The sequence below is a fragment of the Phaethon aethereus genome, assembly GCF_964289735.1.
Source record: "Phaethon aethereus genome assembly, chromosome: 14".
Lineage (NCBI taxonomy): Eukaryota > Metazoa > Chordata > Aves > Phaethontiformes > Phaethontidae > Phaethon > Phaethon aethereus.
Genome location: NC_138590.1, coordinates 21,159,569 through 21,180,815, shown reverse-complemented (window position 1 = coordinate 21,180,815; position 21,247 = coordinate 21,159,569). Strand labels below are relative to the sequence as shown.

The 21,247-nt window shown below is 58.9% G+C and overlaps 1 protein-coding gene across 2 annotated transcripts in view; it reads left to right on the top strand.

Moving 5' to 3' along the window:
• PPP2R2B (protein phosphatase 2 regulatory subunit Bbeta) overlaps window positions 1-21,247 on the top strand; it is a 113,633-nt gene that overhangs the window by 72,175 nt on the left and 20,211 nt on the right. For both annotated transcript variants that reach the window (XM_082006111.1, XM_082006110.1), the window contains exons 2-4: window positions 12,769-12,866; window positions 14,332-14,497; window positions 16,884-16,996. In XM_082006111.1, coding sequence (XP_081862237.1) covers window positions 12,769-12,866; window positions 14,332-14,497; window positions 16,884-16,996 — 377 coding nt within the window. The remainder of the gene's footprint in view (window positions 1-12,768; window positions 12,867-14,331; window positions 14,498-16,883; window positions 16,997-21,247) is intronic.

Here is a 21,247-nt window from a genome sequence, read left to right as displayed (position 1 = left end):
AGAGGAGGCTGAGAGGAGACCTTATCGCTCTCTACAACTACCTGAAAGGGGGTTGTGGCGATGAGGGTGTTGGTCTCTTCTCCCAAGTAACTAGTGATAGGACAAGAGGAAATGGCCTCAAGTTGCGCCAGGGGAGGTTTAAGATTGGATATTAGGAAAAATTTCTTCACTGCGAGGGTGGTCAGGCATTGGAACAGGCTGCCCAGGGAGGTGGTGGAGTCGCCATCCCTGGAAGTGTTCAGAAAACGTGTGGATGTGGCGCTTCAGGACATGGTTTAGGGGACATGGTGGTGCTGGATTAATGGTTGGACTTGATGATCTTAAAGGTCCTTTCCAACCTAGTGATTCTGTGATTCTGTGACTTCAGGAGGGCTCCACCAGCTTGGTGTCTGTCCTACAAAGTAGCAGCAAGAGTACCTGCTTGTCACTTGTTTTGGGGGAATGAAGATCTAGGCTCGTTTTATGCATGAGGGGCGAGTAACAGTGGCTGGGCACCTTGGAGAACGTGCCAACTCTCCAATACTTGTGCCAATGAGCAGGCTGTACAGGACGTTTATAGGAATAGACTATAGGAATAGAGCTTTAGGGTGAAACCATGCATAGGAGTGAGCTGTCAGCTCTGGGTCTTGTTGGGTTGGAAGTTGCTGGTTTTGCATCTGTATGACTGACTCATTTGTGGACCTCAGACACAAACGTTTGCTGTTTGTGATCTTCCCACTGTTGCCAATTTATCATAATGATGCTTACAGTAACGCTCTTCCTGCCTCTAAAGGGTTTTCAGAGAGCGAAGCTTTGCAGAAATATTTGTGCATATGTCATGGTCCTGCCCTGCAGATGGAGAGGATGGTGCGCAGGAAGGCTGCGTGTCTCGAGGGTGCAGAAGGCGCGGGAGCAGAGGCACCCAGGGAAGATGCTGTCTTGCAGTGACTCACGCGGCCGCTGCTTTAAGCTGCCAGTGCTCCAGCACCTTCCGGCAGCTAGCGTGAGGCCAGCGCCAGTGACGCGCTGCAAGCCCTTCAAACCAGCCTCCGCCAGCATCCCTCCCGGCAGCGGCAGTGGGGCTGGTCCGGGCAGCAGCTCAGTCCTGCAGGCAGCGCGCGGGAGTGCCCACACTGCCACGCCGGGCAGCACCTCGCAGCCGGTACCACCACGTCACCCAACACGTTCTGTAGTCGTCGTAAGCACAGCACAAGTACATTTCTGAAAAGCTGATTAAAAATTGTGGGTCATTCAGTAAAGCTCTGGATGGTAAAGGTTGCTCTAACACACGTACCTCAGCTGGAAGGGGTATTCTTGCCTGCAAACGGGTTTTTCCCCTGGCTTTCCCTACTTTGAACCTCTTTCTGGCTTGCTGCGGTGTGAAAGCAATGCAGGGCACTTCACAGCCCTTTAGCCTGTTGGGTCAGTTCTGCGGTGTGATCCAGCAGCGTGCCGCGGGCTGTGCCATCCCGCCCCAGGGGAATTCGTTCTGCCCCACTGGAAGTGGGCTGACTTTGGAAGAAAGGGTAAAAACTCAGCACTTCTGTGCAAGGCAGGCCCTGGAAAACGGTGCCAGGCCGGGAGAGGCATGGGCTGTCCCGGACTGTGCTGGGTGTGAGCTGCTGCGCCAGCCGCGCTGGCTGACGTGACGTGGGGCACACAGCAGCGGGCAGAGCACCTGGGGGGCTGGGGGACACCCCTCTGCCCCGTGGGTTTGAACCCAGGGATGCCCCTGCCACCAGGCTAACGGCTGTCCTGCTGCGCCCTGGACCTCACAGCCGGGACCACGGGGGCCATCCTGTGCGAGCTGGGGGCACGCACTCCTGGCACGTGTGGTGGGACATGCATGGTGTCCCCATGGCCTCCCTGCTGGGACAGGCAGTATCGGGGCCCTTCTGTGTGGAGCTGCTGACGGTGCTGGGGCAGGCATGATGCGCTGGGAGCAGGGACGAGGTGCCTGGGATGTGTCGGGAGCCGGGACGGGGCACCCAGGCCCCTGCATTGGGTGGGCAAGAGGAGAGGGGCGGCAGCACGGGCAGCTCCCCGCTCTGGTCAGGCTGCTCTGGGGATGCAGGTCTCAGCACCGACTGCAGCTCCCCTGGTTTTGTCATCTTTCTTTTTAATAATGGGTTCATTTTCCTGTTCCTCGTGGGGAGCACACCGTCTCTCCGCACTGGGAGGCGGGGGGGTGTATTATAAATTTCCTATTTTTCTGATACAACTGTATCGCTACGGCGGAAATCAAATCCTGTCTTCGATATTTTTAGCATGAAAGCGTGAAGGAGCACTGATGCTGAGGGAAGGGAGGACGGGCGGGTGCTGGCGGAGGGGAGGGTCTCCATGGAAACTGTTTTCTTTAAATTCCGGCATTCGGGGCATTGAGCATGTAGGAGGTGATGAAGGAAATGAAGAAGCAAAAAACGAGAGAAGCTTTTTTTTCTTTCCTGTTGTCACAAAACTGCTGTAGGAACCTTAGGTGAAATGGGCATAAATTATTGATCATTTCAATGTGAATACATGCAAATTTTAATTAATACTGTGTCTCTCGAGTGTGGTGGGTGGGGATGAGCAGGCAGCAGCCCGTGACTGACCAGCCTGCGCTGGAGGGACCCAAGTTTGTCGAGAGACGTCTTTGAAAAGGATCTGATGCTGCACTGTGCTCCTGAATTGTAACCTCTTTAAGACTTCGCCATTTTACCCCTCGGGGATGTTTTCCTGCGCCACGCCAGACTGTTGTTACTGCCCAGAGAGGTCGGGGAGAAGAGCCCAAGCCAGCCCACGGGTGCCTGGGGGTGACGCTCCTGTCAGCGGTGGTGGGGTTTGGGTTGAACACTCCTGCTCACAAGAGGTTTTTTTAATTGTTAGGTTTTTCAAGGTGTGAAAGTGTGGTGTTATCCTTGTCTGAACTCCTGGCAGCGGGCACGAGCAGGCAGTTGGTCCGGGGGGCCCTGGAGGCTCTGTGTGCCGGCACCCTCCTTCCCCGCAGGCACAGAATAAAGGGGTGTCGGGGCCGGGGTGGCGCGAGGAGCCTCATGGTGCCCGGCCCCGGTGTTGCCGGCAAGGTGATGCATTAGGCAGCAGGCGCTGTCTGAAAAACGTCTCGCTGCAGCACAGAAAGTTATTTTTAATTCATGGAGAAGTGAATGACCTAAAACCAGGCAATGGAGAAGATTAAATAGTGCAAAACAGATACATCTTCAACCGAGTAATTTTAGAAGTTAAAAATACCACTTAGCGCGAGGTGCACGCTCACGCTGCTCGGCCACGGCCTCTGCAGTTCCTCAGCTGCTGCTGCAGCTTCTGTTCCAGGTCCGTCGCCGGCACGTTCTCCGCCTGACACCTCTGCTGACGGCAGGCTCGGCCGAGGACGTCGCAGCAGCGCTCACTGGGGTGGAAACCTTTGCTTCAACTGGGGCTTAGCTCACGCTGCTGAGCCAGGTTTGGTTCGACACACAAAGCTTCTCCGTGCTCGAGAGCATGTTTGATTTTGGCTGTGGCATCTGTCTGCAGCTGTGGATGCAATTACCTGTGAGAATGGGAGACGGCTGTTGGCTTAACTTTTCAGGGATATGTTTTTTCTTATATTTGTTAGACTCAACATCCTTTCCTTGAAATTGCAAATTGTTTTCTGATTCTGCAGGATCCTCCAATGCTGCAGCAAGTCTGGCAGGTTCGCAGCAGCGTGGGTGGGATTTGCCCTGTCTAAGACTTCCTTGCCAACCTTTAACAGGGGTTTAAAACTACCTGTCCTGCCCTTTGGGAGGCGTTCGCTGAATGTGGTGATTGTAGGGAAGAGAACGGTGTCAGGCGGATGTTTTGTTCACTGACATTTTGCTAATCTAATTTCTGAGGTTCTAGCTTCAGTGCAGCCTCTTCGCAAAGGTTTCCCTCATGCAAGGGACTTCGTGGGTCCTTGCTATTCTGGCCCATTGGTCAAGCAAATCCAAGGTTAAAGAACTGGATAGGTATGAGAGAGAGTTGTTGTTCATAGTAGATGCTTGTTTAAAAGCAGCATCAGAAACGTGTCTGTACTGTGGAAGCAGGTTGTTGATCTCCTGTTTTTGTTCTGCCAAAACTAACTTCGCTGTGTATTACGGCTTAGTTCAGGAGCCGTGGGGAGGAGGGAAGCACCTTACACACAGCGTGGGGAAGTCACGGGGCACCAGACGGTGCCTGGCTGCCCCAGTCCGTGTTGGATGCGAAATGGGGATCGAGTGGTCACAGGCTGTGTATCACGTTATCTGATGCATTAGTGGATTGTAAATCTGTTGGCAGAGATGTGATCTGTTAAAAGAGATTTTACACAATGTGCCAGAACAGCAGAAGCAACCAAGAAGTATGTGTAGATTACATTGCCTAAGGGAAACAGAAAAAAAAAACCACCTGAAAACCTTCCACAACCTGTTTTCCCAACTGCAAAATGGGAACGCTATTTAACAATAGTTCAAACCCAGCTGAGAGAGGAAGAACAGGTGATCTGAAGAAGTTCAAGACCTGTTCAGCGACTTTAACCCCAAAAGACCCTAACAGATGCTGCCTGTGCCCAGTGCCACAGTCCACTCCACCACAGTTAGCCTGGCTCTTCACTGGTGTAAGCAAGAGCAGAGCTCGGCCCTTCTCCGTTGCATTTCAGCCTTTTTATTAACGTTAGTAGCAGATGGTTAGAACCTTTCTGGCAGACTCTGCTGCCCACAGAGGCAGGCTGGGGCAGAAGGGCTCCATGCGAGGGAATAAAGTGCTTCCCCTCAGAGCTTTCCAGCTCCGTGCCGCCCAGTCCAGCCCCTGGCACGCACACCCCTCTCCATTTGCTCGGCACCCTCTTGGGTTTTGCTTCTGCAGCACCATCTCTGTCTGCGGTGAAACTGTCTCCCTAAATCTGTTCATGGCAACCAAGTGTTGTAAATGAATTAAGACGAACTTCAAAATGCATTCGTGTGTGACTACAAATGTGCTTCATGCTGGAGAGGTGGGACAATACGGAGAAGACGCACGAATATTAATTGGAGCAGCCCGGAGTTCATCACTCGCCTGCCTGCAGCCATCTGGATTTTCACAGCTCGGCAGACGTGGTGCGCTCCTTGTACGCTCTCGGGGCCTGAGGAGATCCAGAGCGCGGGCAGGGATGTCCCCTTGAAGACATACAGCGGTGGACAGCGCGAATAAATTGGGGATGGTCTTGTGTCCCGGGTTTCTTTGCGCTGGAGGGCTGGTTCCCCATGGGCATGGCTCAGAAGACACAACCCACCCAGATGGGCAGCCGGAAAGGCAAAGCCTGGGTGAGCCGAGGCTTGGCAGCCGCCTGCCTAGTTGGGTGCGCCTGAGCCCAGGCTGCTGTTGCGGGCAGGCTGAGGGCAGCGGTGTGTGTGGGTGAGCAGCGGTGTGTGCGGGTGAGCAGCGGTGTGTGCGGGTGAGCAGCGGTGTGCGGGTGAGCAGCGGTGTGTGCGGGTGAGCAGCGGTGTGTGCGGGTGAGCAGCGGTGTGTGGGTGAGCAGCGGTGTGTGCGGGTGAGCAGCGGTGTGTGCGGGTGAGCAGCGGTGTGTGCGGGTGAGCAGCGGTGTGCGGGTGAGCAGCGGTGTGTGTGGGTGAGCAGCGGTGTGTGTGGGTGAGCAGCGGTGTGTGCGGGTGAGCAGCGGTGTGTGCGGGTGAGCAGCGGTGTGCGGGTGAGCAGCGGTGTGCGGGTGAGCAGCGCTGTGTGTGGGTGAGCAGCGGTGTGTGCGGGTGAGCAGCGGTGTGTGCGGGTGAGCAGCGGTGTGCGGGTGAGCAGCGCTGTGTGTGGGTGAGCAGCGGTGTGCGGGTGAGCAGCGGTGTGTGCCGGTGAGCAGCGGTGTGCGGGTGAGCAGCGGTGTGTGCGGGTGAGCAGCGGTGTGTGCGGGTGAGCAGCGGTGTGCGGGTGAGCAGCGGTGTGTGCCGGTGAGCAGCGGTGTGCGGGTGAGCAGCGGTGTGTGCGGGTGAGCAGCGGTGTGTGCGGGTGAGCAGCGGTGTGCGGGTGAGCAGCGGTGTGTGCCGGTGAGCAGCGGTGTGCGGGTGAGCAGCGGTGTGTGCGGGTGAGCAGCGGTGTGCGGGTGAGCAGCGGTGTGTGCCGGTGAGCAGCGGCGTGTGCCGGTGAGCAGCGGTGTGCGGGTGAGCAGTGCTGTGCTGGTGAGCAGCGGTGTGTGCCGGTGAGCAGCGGTGTGCGGGTGAGCAGTGCTGTGCTGGTGAGCAGCGGTGTGTGCCGGTGAGCAGCGGCGTGTGCCGGTGAGCAGTGCTGTCCCAGTGAGCAGCGGTGTGTCCCAGTGAGCAGCGGTGTGTGCGGGTGAGCAGTGCTGTGCTGGTGAGCAGCGGTGTGTGGGTGAGCAGTGGTGTGTGCCGGTGAGCAGCGGTGTGTGCCGGTGAGCAGCGCTGTGCTGGTGAGCAGCGGTGTGTGCCGGTGAGCAGCGGTGTGTGCGGGTGAGCAGCGGTGTGTGCGGGTGAGCAGCGGTGTGTGCGGGTGAGCAGCGGTGTGTGCGGGTGAGCAGCGGTGTGTGCCGGTGAGCAGCGGTGTGCGGGTGAGCAGCGGTGTGTGCGGGTGAGCAGCGGTGTGTGCGGGTGAGCAGCGGTGTGTGCGGGTGAGCAGCGGTGTGCGGGTGAGCAGCGGTGTGTGCGGGTGAGCAGCGGTGTGTGCGGGTGAGCAGCGGTGTGCGGGTGAGCAGCGGTGTGTGCGGGTGAGCAGCGGTGTGCGGGTGAGCAGCGGTGTGTGCCGGTGAGCAGCGGCGTGTGCCGGTGAGCAGTGCTGTCCCAGTGAGCAGCGGCGTGTCCCAGTGAGCAGCGCTGTGTGCAGGTGAGCAGTGCTGTGCTGGTGAGCAGTGCTGTGTGGGTGAGCAGCGGTGTGTGCCGGTGAGCAGCGCTGTGCTGGTGAGCAGCGGTGTGTGCCGGTGAGCAGCGGTGTGTGCCGGTGAGCAGCGGTGTGCGGGTGAGCAGCGGTGTGTGCGGGTGAGCAGCGGTGTGTGCCGGTGAGCAGCGGTGTGTGCGGGTGAGCAGCGGTGTGTGCGGGTGAGCAGCGGTGTGTGCGGGTGAGCAGCGGTGTGCGGGTGAGCAGCGGTGTGTGCGGGTGAGCAGCGGTGTGCGGGTGAGCAGCGGTGTGTGCGGGTGAGCAGCGGTGTGTGCGGGTGAGCAGCGGTGTGCGGGTGAGCAGCGGTGTGTGCGGGTGAGCAGCGGTGTGCGGGTGAGCAGCGGTGTGTGCCGGTGAGCAGTGCTGTCCCAGTGAGCAGCGGCGTGTCCCAGTGAGCAGCGCTGTGTGCAGGTGAGCAGTGCTGTGCTGGTGAGCAGTGCTGTGTGGGTGAGCAGCGGTGTGTGCCGGTGAGCAGCGCTGTGCTGGTGAGCAGCGGTGTGTGCCGGTGAGCAGCGGTGTGTGCCGGTGAGCAGCGGTGTGCGGGTGAGCAGCGGTGTGTGCGGGTGAGCAGCGGTGTGTGCCGGTGAGCAGCGGTGTGTGCGGGTGAGCAGCGGTGTGTGCGGGTGAGCAGCGGTGTGTGCGGGTGAGCAGCGGTGTGCGGGTGAGCAGCGGTGTGTGCGGGTGAGCAGCGGTGTGCGGGTGAGCAGCGGTGTGTGCGGGTGAGCAGCGGTGTGCGGGTGAGCAGCGGTGTGCGGGTGAGCAGCGCTGTGTGTGGGTGAGCAGCGCTGTGTGTGGGTGAGCAGCGGTGTGTGCGGGTGAGCAGCGGTGTGTGCGGGTGAGCAGCGGTGTGCGGGTGAGCAGCGCTGTGTGTGGGTGAGCAGCGGTGTGCGGGTGAGCAGCGGTGTGTGCCGGTGAGCAGCGGTGTGCGGGTGAGCAGCGGTGTGTGCGGGTGAGCAGCGGTGTGTGCGGGTGAGCAGCGGTGTGCGGGTGAGCAGCGGTGTGTGCCGGTGAGCAGCGGCGTGTGCCGGTGAGCAGTGCTGTCCCAGTGAGCAGCGGCGTGTCCCAGTGAGCAGCGCTGTGTGCAGGTGAGCAGTGCTGTGCTGGTGAGCAGTGCTGTGTGGGTGAGCAGCGGTGTGTGCCGGTGAGCAGCGCTGTGCTGGTGAGCAGCGGTGTGTGCCGGTGAGCAGCGGTGTGTGCGGGTGAGCAGCGGTGTGTGCGGGTGAGCAGCGGTGTGCGGGTGAGCAGCGGTGTGTGCCGGTGAGCAGCGGTGTGCGGGTGAGCAGCGGTGTGTGCGGGTGAGCAGCGGTGTGTGCGGGTGAGCAGCGGTGTGCGGGTGAGCAGCGGTGTGTGCCGGTGAGCAGCGGTGTGCGGGTGAGCAGCGGTGTGTGCGGGTGAGCAGCGGTGTGCGGGTGAGCAGCGGTGTGTGCCGGTGAGCAGCGGCGTGTGCCGGTGAGCAGCGGTGTGCGGGTGAGCAGTGCTGTGCTGGTGAGCAGCGGTGTGTGCCGGTGAGCAGCGGTGTGCGGGTGAGCAGTGCTGTGCTGGTGAGCAGCGGTGTGTGCCGGTGAGCAGCGGCGTGTGCCGGTGAGCAGTGCTGTCCCAGTGAGCAGCGGTGTGTCCCAGTGAGCAGCGGTGTGTGCGGGTGAGCAGTGCTGTGCTGGTGAGCAGCGGTGTGTGGGTGAGCAGTGGTGTGTGCCGGTGAGCAGCGGTGTGTGCCGGTGAGCAGCGCTGTGCTGGTGAGCAGCGGTGTGTGCCGGTGAGCAGCGGTGTGTGCGGGTGAGCAGCGGTGTGTGCGGGTGAGCAGCGGTGTGTGCGGGTGAGCAGCGGTGTGTGCGGGTGAGCAGCGGTGTGTGCCGGTGAGCAGCGGTGTGCGGGTGAGCAGCGGTGTGTGCGGGTGAGCAGCGGTGTGTGCGGGGTGAGCAGCGGTGTGTGCGGGTGAGCAGCGGTGTGCGGGTGAGCAGCGGTGTGTGCGGGTGAGCAGCGGTGTGTGCGGGTGAGCAGCGGTGTGCGGGTGAGCAGCGGTGTGTGCGGGTGAGCAGCGGTGTGCGGGTGAGCAGCGGTGTGTGCCGGTGAGCAGCGGCGTGTGCCGGTGAGCAGTGCTGTCCCAGTGAGCAGCGGCGTGTCCCAGTGAGCAGCGCTGTGTGCAGGTGAGCAGTGCTGTGCTGGTGAGCAGTGCTGTGTGGGTGAGCAGCGGTGTGTGCCGGTGAGCAGCGCTGTGCTGGTGAGCAGCGGTGTGTGCCGGTGAGCAGCGGTGTGTGCCGGTGAGCAGCGGTGTGCGGGTGAGCAGCGGTGTGTGCGGGTGAGCAGCGGTGTGTGCCGGTGAGCAGCGGTGTGTGCGGGTGAGCAGCGGTGTGTGCGGGTGAGCAGCGGTGTGTGCGGGTGAGCAGCGGTGTGCGGGTGAGCAGCGGTGTGTGCGGGTGAGCAGCGGTGTGCGGGTGAGCAGCGGTGTGTGCGGGTGAGCAGCGGTGTGCGGGTGAGCAGCGGTGTGTGCGGGTGAGCAGCGGTGTGCGGGTGAGCAGCGGCGTGTGCCGGTGAGCAGCGGCGTGTGCCGGTGAGCAGCGGCGTGTGCCGGTGAGCAGTGCTGTCCCAGTGAGCAGCGGCGTGTCCCAGTGAGCAGCGCTGTGTGCAGGTGAGCAGTGCTGTGCTGGTGAGCAGTGCTGTGTGGGTGAGCAGCGGTGTGTGGGTGAGCAGCGGTGTGTGCCGGTGAGCAGCGGTGTGTGGGTGAGCAGCGGTGTGTGCCGGTGAGCAGCGGTGTGTGGGTGAGCAGCGGTGTGTGCCGGTGAGCAGCGGTGTGTGGGTGAGCAGTGGTGTGTGGGTGAGCAGCGGTGTGTGGGTGAGCAGCGGTGTGTGGGTGAGCAGCGGTGTGTGCCGGTGAGCAGCGGTGTGTGCCGGTGAGCAGTGCTGTGCCGGTGAGCAGCGGTGTGTGCGGGTGAGCAGCGGTGTGTGCCGGTGAGCAGCGCTGTGCTGGTGAGCAGCGGTGTGTGCCGGTGAGCAGTGCTGTGCTAGTGAGCAGCGGTGTGTGCTGGTGAGCAGCGGTGTGTGGGTGAGCAGCGGCGTGTGCCGGTGAGCAGTGCTGTGCGGGTGAGCAGCGGTGTGTGCGGGTGAGCAGCGGTGTGTGCTGGTGAGCAGCGGTGTGTGCCGGTGAGCAGTGCTGTGCTGGTGAGCAGTGCTGTGCTGGTGAGCAGTGCTGTGCTGGTGAGCAGTGCTGTGTGGGTGAGCAGCGGTGTGTGGGTGAGCAGCGGTGTGTGGGTGAGCAGCGGTGTGTGGGTGAGCAGCGGTGTGTGCCGGTGAGCAGCGGTGTGTGCCGGTGAGCAGTGCTGTGCCGGTGAGCAGTGCTGTGCTGGTGAGCAGTGCTGTGTGGGTGAGCAGCGGTGTGTGGGTGAGCAGCGGTGTGTGGGTGAGCAGCGGTGTGTGGGTGAGCAGCGGTGTGTGCCGGTGAGCAGCGGTGTGTGCCGGTGAGCAGCGGTGTGTGCCGGTGAGCAGCGGTGTGTGCCGGTGAGCAGTGCTGTGCCGGTGAGCAGCGGTGTGTGCCGGTGAGCAGTGCTGTGTGGGTGAGCAGCGGTGCGTGGGTGAGCAGCGGTGTGTGGGTGAGCAGCGGTGTGTGCCGGTGAGCAGTGCTGTGCTGGTGAGCAGCGGTGTGTGGGTGAGCAGCGGCGTGTGCCGGTGAGCAGCGGTGTGTGCCGGTGAGCAGTGCTGTGCCGGTGAGCAGTGCTGTGCCGGTGAGCAGTGCTGTGCTGGTGAGCAGTGCTGTGCTGGTGAGCAGCGGTGTGTGGGTGAGCAGCGGCGTGTGCCGGTGAGCAGTGCTGTGCCAGTGAGCAGCGGCGTGTCCCAGTGAGCAGCGGTGTGTGCCGGTGAGCAGCGGTGCACCGGTGAGTGCCCCACACTGCCGGGATGGGGTGGCTGCCCAGACACTGCCTGCTGTGGGTGGCTGTTGTGACTCCCAGGCCCTCCTGGAGTCACTCGCTCGGCTGAGGGACTGTCCCAGGGTGAAGGTGTGTTGTTTCAGGGGAGCCTGTGGCCATGGAAGAGCCTCCGAGAGGCCTCGTCTGGGAGATGCCGTGGCACAAGGCGTGCGTTTTGGTGGGTGCTGTCTCAGCTGATGTCATGGAGGCTGTCGGAAGCGTTCCCAGCAGCTGCGGAAGTCTGTGCCGGTGTCTGAATCTGGGTTGATGGCCTTTTCTTCCTTGTCTTTTCTAACCTGCTGTGGTAACTTTCTGTTTCGTATCCGGGAGGGATGAAGATCATAGGAGGGAGAAGGGACAATTCCGGTTACGTGGTTCAGATGTTTCCTTCGCTGGCACACGACAGAGCTAACGAGCAAGAGGAATCGTTGCGGTGCCCGGAGGGCGGCCGGGGTGCCGGTGCCCGCAGCCCGGGCGGCGCCGGTGGCCTGTGTGCGCAGGCAGTTCGCAGCTGCAGCCGGCACCGGGGCTCTGCCCCTTGCCGGAGCTGCGGGGGCTGCAGCCGGGGCGGCGCAGCCCTGTTAGCACGGGGGGGCTGCAGAAGCGGGAGGGGAAGGCGGTGTGAGTGCTGTCAGCTGTCGTGGCAGGAATGAGCTGGCTGTTACCGTAGCTAAGTGTCATTCATTGCAAAATCAATCTAGCACCCAGCGCTGGGTCTCCAAGGCCGCATCCCTGCTTCCCCTTTCCCGGCTCCGTGCTGGAGGGGAGCTGCACTCCAGGCGGTGAGTGAACGCCAGTTGGGCAGTAATTGCAGTGGAATTAACCTCTGACATCCTTCTAAAAATAGGCCAAATAAATCCAATCATTAGCAGCTCTCCTGCTTGCTTTGCCTCAAGGGTAAACACCGCAGATTAAAGCGTTTACAAGTCACAGGTCCGTGAGCGTTTCCTCACTTCTCCCTGTTACCGCAGCCAAGCACCAGTCCCTGCTCGGGGGTTTTGCTCTGGCACTTTGGTTTGTGGGGAAGGGGAGCGGGGCGATCATGGTGGCTTTTGGGGTGAGAGAGGGCTGAAGGGCATCACTTTAATTTACCTTGGTAGACGGTAGGAGATTCAGCAATGGCCCAGGAAAACTGGCACAGTCGATGTGGTCACCCAGGATGCCCTGGTGGGTTCGGTGGAGAATACAAAGGTGTGTTGTATTCATCCTGTTGTATTCGTCCCACTGAATCCAAGGATGAAGGCAAACCACCTCCCCGGGCGTCAGAGCGGAGAGGGGAAGCAGAAGAGCCAGATGAGAGCGAAGCCTGCCCCTTGCCCGGGCGCTGTTGGGAGGGGCTGGGGTGCCGGGCGGCACTGAGCCCTCCCTGGGTCCCAGGAACTGATCACGTCATCCGAGGTGGTGGGGGGAGCGTGCCATGCCACAGAGCTCCACGCCCCTCCCCGGGATGCGAGGGGACCGTGCCGTGCCATGCCGTGCCATCCCGTGCCATGCCATGGAGCTCCACACCCCTCCCCGGGATGCGAGGGGACTGTGCCGTGCCATGCCGTGCCGTGCCAGGCCATGCCATCCCGTGCCGTGCCATGGAGCTCCACACCCCTTCCCGGGACACGAGGGGAGTGTGCCATGCTGTGCCATCCCATGCCGTGCCATAGAGCTCCATGCCCTTCCCTGGGACGCGAGGGGAGCGTGCCATGCCATGCCATCCCGTGCCGCAGAGCTCCGCACCCCCGCTGCTGGTGGCAGTCCCCAGGCTGGCTTTGGCACAGGCACAGCAGAGATGGAAATACCCCCGAATTCGGCCATCGGGCACAAGTTGGGGTAAGGGGGCAGGAGTGCTGAGCGGGTCTCGGTTCCTGACAGTGAAGTTCTGAAAAGCCGTGGCCATTATTATTATAGGCAATAGAAAAACGGAGATTTATGGAGATCCCACAGGGGATGAAGTGCTGACAAGGCGTGTAGCTGCACGGGGAATGGGGCTTTCTAGATGCCTGTGAAAGCCAGTCTGCGGTTACTTAAATTGTCTTTGTCTTCTTCTTTCCAGCTGACATCATCTCTACAGTAGAATTCAACCACACGGGAGAATTACTAGCGACAGGGGACAAGGGGGGCCGTGTTGTAATATTTCAACGTGAGCAGGAGGTAAGTGCCAGTGAATGCAAAATGCCCATTTTATCCTTTTAAGAGAAGCTTCCTGCTGTTTCCTAATCTATCTGTGTCACTCCTAACCTCAGGTCTCTCCTGGCAGGCTCCAAACTGAAAAGCGACTATTAACATAAGCAGGGCCAGATTTTCATCTTGTAAAACACCCTCCAAAACCACAAAACACCCTCCACATCACGTTTCCTGCATCCTTTTGTTCTGGTTGCAGCTCTCTGCAGCGCGTAACTTGGATCAGGCCAGCACATTTCAGCGTGCCGTGGGTGTCCGTCTCGTGGCTAACACCACCCCACAAAAACCCTCTCACACCACTAAAACGTCCAGAAACCATAGATGGATGAAACAATCACGTTTCTCTTCTGAAACACTTCACCCCAGGAGATTTGAACAAACTCTTTTTGAGGTCGCATCTGCCCAGCCTTCTGCAGGACCTGAGCCTTCTGCTCGGACTTCAGCATGGATGCCTGTGCTGGTGTGCACGAAGCTGGCGTGGCATGTTTCCGAAGTCGTCCCGGTTAGCTGGTCTGGCACGGCGCACGCAGCATCGCACCGTCTGAGCCGGCGGGAGCCATCCTCCCCTGTGGGTGTGTTTGCTGATGGTGGAAGGCATGAGTCAGGCCTGGCCGTGAAAAATGGCATGGTCTGATGATACTTTTAAATTTTTCTTAAAGTTACAGCCTCAAAATTATTTCTGTATATGCTGGAGAGTACTGATCGGTTAAAGGTTACGCACATAGATGCTTCATCAACCTTCCCAGCAGTATTTCATTTCTCATTTCTCTCTCATTTTACTATTCTACTGCTTTTCTTGAACTTTAAGCTTCCTAACATCACACCGGGTGTATTCCGTCCATCTCCTGCTTTGGAGCAGGACCGCGCTCCAGGGAACAAGTGGGGCTTCGCCGGCCCAAACGCGTTCTTTGCATGCGGGAAGTTCATGTCCACGATAGTTTTCATTTAATTGCCTCAGCCCCATTCAGAACCTGGTGGTTCACCGTGCGGGATTTGCAGATACACGATACCGTAGGAGCCTGAGCGCCGAGCCACGGCATGCAGCATCGGTTCCTGCAGAGATTGTGTCTGTTCCTCGGTCGCTTTATTCTTGCTTTATATTTGTGCACCTGCGGGGCAAACGCTGCTTACGCCGAACGGGTGGCGTGCGGCCGGCGGGCTGGTTGTGGTGCGCGGCAGGAGCTGGCGCTTGGTCCCAGCCGTTCGCCGGGGACAGCCGGTGCAGCGGGATCCATTCCTGCTCCGCTCCTGCCGAGCGCGCCAGCGCGCGGGAGCTGCCGCGCCGGGAGAGGCCGTGCCTCGGCTTTCGGAGCTGCGGTGCTTCGCCGCGGCCAGGTGCCTGCCGTCACCTCGCAAACCTTAGAGAACCAGAGAGTCAGCAGCAGATGTTGTCTCGCTCTCTGTGCCTCAAGCTCCTCTGTTCCCCTTCCTGCAGAGCAAAAACCAGCCCCACCGCAGGGGAGAGTACAATGTCTACAGCACCTTCCAGAGCCATGAGCCGGAGTTCGATTACCTGAAGAGTTTGGAGATAGAGGAGAAGATCAACAAGATACGATGGCTGCCGCAGCAAAACGCGGCCTATTTCCTGCTCTCCACCAACGGTACGTGGCCGCGGCCGCGGGCAGACTGGGCCAGCTGGGCGCACACCGCGCTGCCGTCCCGCCGCCGTGGCGTGGCCACGGCTGCCCGGGCCCGGCAGGCAGACAGGGCCTTCTCTGTGGTGTTTCCTCGGGAAAAACACATGTTAAAAAAATGTCGACTCCCTTCAGGGTAACACAGGTGTCACAAGGGAGCACGAACGGGTCCAAAACTGTCTGGCAGAGCTCAATTCCCGTGCGCGAGGCTTTGTCCGTATGTCCCAGCATCCGTCCCCTGCAAGGGAGGAGTCTTTTCCCCCCACTGACGACTTTTTTTTTGGCTCTTGGGAACTCTTTTTTTTTTTTTTTTTTTTTTTTTTAAAGAAAAACTGCAGCTGATTTGTTTCAATTTGCAGCTGCGTTCAGCTCAGCAGTCCCATGTTATGTTCAGATAAATATCAGGAGGATCCAGGAATATTACTTGGGATGAATGGGACCTTAAGATGGATGTGACTTAATTACTTCAGGGGAAAAGGAGGGGTCTAATTATCTTCCATAACCAACTTACTTTGTATTATAGAATTGACTCTATTGATCATTGTAATAAAATTCAAAGACTTATTAAACTCATTTGGGGGGAGAATCATTGAAATGCAATGAAGATTAATTATAGAGCATAATGTTCTGTTAATTGAGTTTTGAAATAGTTTTTTGATTAACAGGGATATTATCTTTCCATTTGGGATGGTGTTTCATGCGCTAGCAGGTTATCAAAATGATTTCTTTAGAAATATTCCCATGTTATGCCATTTCTTTTTGTTCTTACTGTTAAACTAACATTATATATAGAAACCCCCGGAAGTAAAGCGGGTTAATAAAAACAAAATTAATGGCACTCTATTGGAATTGCCGTGTAAAGGAGAAAATGAAGATGGATGATACAGTTGTGTATGAAACCTGGTGGAAGTGATGATAAACTACAGATAGAGCCTCTGCCAGGAGAGAGGAAAGAAAACACCATTATTCAGAATAAACCCACATGTTCCTGGGGCTCCTTTCCCAGGTGCTTCGTGGCACAGGGTGGGTGGGATGCCAGGAGGGGATGGGGAGCTGCGGGGGGGAGTTTGGAGCTGCCTGCAGTCCGCGGTGAATGCTGGGCTCTGCGCGGTTTCTGGGTGGGGAAGGTCCGGCTGACTTTTGCGTGAGCTGCAGGCGCCGTTTCCCTCCTTGGGGAGCTTCCAGGGACAGCCCGCCTCCGCAGGCGCACCGCTCCTCTGCGGCGCTGCTGTCCAGCCAGCTTGCCGGAACCTCGAGTGCCCCACCGCGCCGCTCCGCTCCGCTCGCTGGGTTTCTGCGTGAGCCGCACTGGAAGCGAGGTTACTTACCTCCTGGCGCCCTGCGCCTGGTGAGCGTTAACGCCGCGCAGGGCTCCCAGCGCCTGCCGCCGGCACGGGCGCTGCTGCGACTGCCTCCCCGGCACCCCGACACCCGCAGGGTGGCACCCAGCCGGAGCCACCCTCGGCGTCCCCCTCCTGCCTTCCGTGTTTCCGAAGGGGCTGGCGTGGGGCTGGGGCGCGGAAGGCAGCCCCTTGGCGGCGGGGTCAGCAGGGATGGCCGAGGGCTGTTTGCAGCGCGAGGGCCAAGGAGGAGGAGAAACAGAGCAGCTAGCGGGGACAGAATTAGGAGAGCTGCGGCATCCGTGGTCTTTAACACATTTCCAGTTGTTAGAAGCTAAATTATTTTGGAAATTACTCTCAAAAAGTAACCGGTGGTCCCGGGATAATTGCCGTGTGAGCTAGGGAACGTAGGAGGGAAAAAATCTGGTGTGGGAGTCTGCTCTCGGCCGGCTTTCCAGTGGGTGTGCGGGTGTGGGGAAGGGGTGTGTGTCCCCGTGTGCGCGCACGAGCATGCGACGTGCGCACGTCGGTGGCAGAGAGGAGCAGAGCAGCCGTGTGTGGCACTGGCCTGTCGCCGGGACATCGGGTTCAGCTGCCCTGCGCTGCCCGAGCTGCCACGTCCTGGTGCCAGCACCTCGCCACCTCCTCCAGGGGTAACTCGGCCCCGTCACTTGGTACATCGATTGCCAACATTCAGGACGTGACCTCTGAGGCCTGGGAAATCACTTCTCCTGTTATTTCCTCATTATTGCAATAGTTCTGCTCTGTTCAGCCATCTCCTTACATCTGGAATAAATGCCCTGGCAGTTGTCTGGCAGGAACAGGAAAACCGGGGCTCTGGGGATAAAGTGCTGTGGTGACAGGTACATCTTCTGCAACCGCTTCCAGCAAGTTGCAGGTGGGGACACAGCAGAATTTTCGCTGTCAAACCCACCGACGTGGCCTTGGTGTGTCCGTCAGCGCGCGGCTGGGGGAGCAGCCGGGCGTAACGCTCTCCTCCCTCCTGCCCCCAGATAAGACTGTGAAGCTGTGGAAGGTCAGCGAGCGGGACAAGAGACCAGAGGGATACAATCTCAAGGATGAGGATGGCCGCCTCCGAGACCCCTCCATGATCACCATGCTACGGGTGAGTGCAGGGAGACCAAGGCTGCCACAGAGCCTTTCTCTTCAGGGTCTTGGATGCAAAGAGCTGCCTTGCTATTGGTGCCACGTTATCGGTGGTGCCCTCGTGACGCGGCAGGTCGGCGTCGCAGGGCAGGGGGAGTGCTCCTTGTCTCGGAGGCCGGTGCTTTGGCGGGTGGGTGGGCGTGGGAGCGGAGGAGGGAGCTGCTGCCGGAGCGGTGCCCAGGCTTTGCCGACTCTGGGCAGGCGTGGTGCGAAGCGCCGCGTTTTGTCTCGTGTCGGGTACCCCAGTTCCACGGTGCTGCTGCTGCGCCGCCCTGCCTGACCGTCCTGGCGAGGAGGCGGTTAACGAGCTCTCTCTGCTCCGTGCATTTGCAATCGCAACTTCTGCTTCGGGAGCCATAAGTACTTTCTCTAAATGAGTTTTCCTCCCAGCCTAAGGAGATTAAAACCGGCCTCCCGAATCAAATGTAAACACCTAAGGCTACGTTTTCCATTTACTGCAAGGGGGATGGATGCACAGACCCCATTAAAGCAGCCGCCCCCGCGCCCCGCGAGCGCTGCGGGGAAGCCTGGCAAGGGGAGGCGCACGGGCACGGCGGTGCCCGTCGGCTGGGCACCGCTTTGCCCCCCGGGGAGCTGGCTGCACCCGGCCAGCAGTGCCGGCAGATTTGCTCTTCTCCCGGTGCTGCCCTGGGATAGCTGTTTATGATCTTTAATTTGCATATAAAGAGCCAGCTCTGGCCCGAGGTGGTGCATGCCCTGTTAATTCAATCGGAGCTCACCCCGCACCCCGGGGAGCTCCGGCAGCTCCGGCAGCGCGTACAGGCAGTGCTGGCAACCCCGAGCGTGTGGGAGCGGGTGCCGTGGCCTCCCCCAGCAGTGAGCAGTGTGCCCCTCTGCAAACAGGGAGAATCCGTGCTCCGCTCCGCTTGATATTAGAGCAGAAATGGACAATAACTCCTCTAACCTGTAGGCCTAGAAACGCCGAGTATGCAGTAATTTTGACATGACATTAATCAGACCAGACTAGCTTGTAATTTATTAACATCCTGTCAGAATTTGCATTTTGAATACTTGGGTGTTTTATATTTATATATATGAAATTGCTGCTATGATTACCCTTGGTTCACTTTTATGGCTTCCAGTTCCACTGCAGATGAAGCCATTGAGAACACCAGACAGGTAGTTAATTCTCGTCTCCGTACTGAGTTGCTCCTGGTAGCTGGCAGGCATTTTTCTTTACTGAGCAAGAAAACGTTTTCTTTCATGTATATATGTATCTGATGTCATGTTTCAGGCAGCATTTCCAGCCTAATATGCCGTTACCTAGACAGCCCGTTGGAGGAGTTTGCTCAGCATCTGGATGTCGGAGCTGGGGTTGTCAACCCTCTGCAGGGCTGGGAGGCAGGTTTTAGAAAGACAGCAGTGCTAAGGGGTGTTACTCCAGTTAGTGCTTCCTCCTCTCGCTAAACGCACTGGAAAAACTCTGGGCTTGGTCACCGTTTCGCCTAGGTCTGCCATGTCGGCGCCCGTGCCCAGCTCTGCTGCGGGTGGCTGTCGGGGTCAGTCCCGTGCCCGGGGGCCTCCTGAGCACCCCAGCACGCTGCTGGAAGCCATGCAGAACGGCAAACGCAAGGTCAGCCCTCACGAGGGAGCAATTTCTGAATATTGATTTATTTTTATTTCTTGTGTATTCTTTAAGAACATTGAATTTCTGGGGCAAGTGAAGCAACTCAAACAGTCCAGGAGTAAACGTGTTGTGTATTTGTGTTCTTTTCCAGCACAAACTGTTTTAAAATTGCCAGAACATGAAGGTAACCACTTAAGTGAGACATTTCGTTATGGGAACACTGAGTTTTGCCATTTTGAAATGAAACTTTTTAACCTTTTGAAAAGGCATTTTTATCTTTTGGGCTGGCCTGGCTATGAGCTCTGGAGGTGCCACGACGCCCGTCTCGCCTGTGGTGGCCGCCAGCCGGTCAGACCCGCACTGGCAGGCGCGGGGGGACGCGTGCCGCAGCCCCGTCTGCCCAGGCCCGCTGGCGGGTTCCCCCTTGCCTGGGCGAGGGGAGGCCACGAGGAGCACGGCGGGTGGCCCTGGCCGTGTGGCACTGTGTCCTCCCCTGCGCGTGATGCCAGCTCTGCCGCCCTCCCCGCGGCACCGCACGCGTTGGCTTTGCAGTGCTGCGTGTGCCCCGGGCCGTAACGCTGTCGTTAGCTGCTCCTCCTCCTCCTCCTCTCACCTCTGTTGGACGCCGGGCTGGGAGGGACGGGCAGCCTGGGTGCGTTTGCTTGGGGTGGGCACAGGGTGGATGCAGGAGTGCCGAGCTGGCGCGCCGGGCTCCCATCCCGGACCTGCCTCTGTGCTCCCGCTGTGCCGGCGGGAAGCGGCTGTCGATCGATCGGGGCCCGCGATGGGGGTAGTGACACCTCGGGCGATGTGGTTATGCAAATACATAAATAAATAACTGTTCTGCTTATCTTCGCTATTGATGGTTGACATGAGCGGGTTGTGTTTGACCACATCCTGGCGCTTGAATTGGCGACTGCAGGGCTGAAGTGGAGCTGAAAATCAGCCCAGGCGTTTTGGCAAGTGCTCAACCTGAAGTTACACCATCCTGCCCATCCATCACCGCTGGTGCCCAGCGGGACATCCCGAGGAGGGGCAGGGGTGCAGAGATGCCGCCGGCATGGCCGGGGCCGGGTCCAGCCCTGGGCAGCGTGGTGCTGGCGATTTCCCAAGGACGGGGGCCAGCCCTGCGGTGTATGGGGTCTGTGTGTGGGGTGGGGGCAGCCAGCCCATCCCACTGGGAAACCTGCCTGCCCCATCCCTGCTCCCTGCTCACCCCGGGAACACCCCTGCACCACGAGAGTTTGTCATGGAAGGAGGGAATTCTGATTTTTTTTCCCTGTACAAAATCATACTGAAATATCAGAGAATTGGACACTATTTGTTGGAGTCCACTGTCTGCCTCGAAAGTTTCAGCCTTCATCTTACTGTCAGTCCATTTACTCCCAGTAGCAGCTTGATGCCGTATGGCTGGAGGAGTTTGCTACTTGGACGTCTTCCCTTGCACTGTGAGATAAGGCGCTGCGATGCCCTGCTCCCCGGCAGGCAGCCCCGTGGGAACGTACGGCTCCTGCTTCACGGCCACGGGAAGAGGTAAAACACGATGTAAGTGCTCGGTGTTTCGGTGATTAGTGTCTGCCTGCGTAACGCCTGCTGTCCCTGAGGACGGAAGATTGAGGAGTCTTCTGCCAGCCCCAGTTTGATCCAAAGTTTTGATGCTTTTACTTAGACAGATACTTACCTAACTGTAACTGTTTTGCTGCAGGTTGGTGTATCAGTCTTTGATGTTTAATTGTCCTGTGATGCTCGAGTTTTGGATTAGAGCCCCGTGCACCCACAGTTTAATTTTCAACCACAGACAGGCAAAAAAGGGTTTTAAAACCACCTTGCTGCCATCATCTCGTACCCATTTGTTGTAATGGTTTAAATGTACTCGATGAGCATTGTTCTCTGCGGAATTCCTAACCCACATAGTGCAAAAGGAATATTTAACTCTGCTCAGGCTGTAAAGTAAGGCGTTTGCTGTCATTAAAAGAGCTCTGCTCATTTGGATAGCTCCTAGTCTAATAGCTACAGCCCTTCGGCCTCGTTTAACAGCCTCCGCGAGCTCTCGAGTGACGCGCTGTGTACAGCCGTACCTATGCCGCGGGATGTGTGCAGGAAATAATTAACACAAATAGTATCCAGGGCGTAAATCTTTTTAAATGGGGAATACGTTTGCTTTGATCCCACACAACGCGAGTCAGGCTGCGGTGAAACACCGCTGTGCGTCCTCCCACTGGTACCGGCCCCCGCCAGAGGCGGCGGCTGTGGGCACCCGGCTGCTGGTGCGGCAAGATGCTGTCTGTGCCTCTGACGAGCAAAACCGGGGGAACCGCCGGGAGAGACGGCTCGACAGCCCGCGGGCCTGCCTTTGCTGTAGAGAGGGGCTGATCATTACCTTGTCCGTTTAAAGAGGAGCAGCAGCAGCAGCAGTCCCGATGTGCTGCGCGGAGGCTGCTGCTGAAGGATGTCCTTGCATCGGGGCCGCTGTGCGTTCTCAAGCCAGGCTGGGATTTCTTACACTGAGTCCCCTGCTCCGCGGCGGGGGGAGCAGCCGGGGCTCCCCAGGGCTGGTGGGGGGTCTCAGGAGGGGCTGCTGCTGCCTCCCCTCCTCTGTCCCAGGGAATCCCAGGGGAGCTC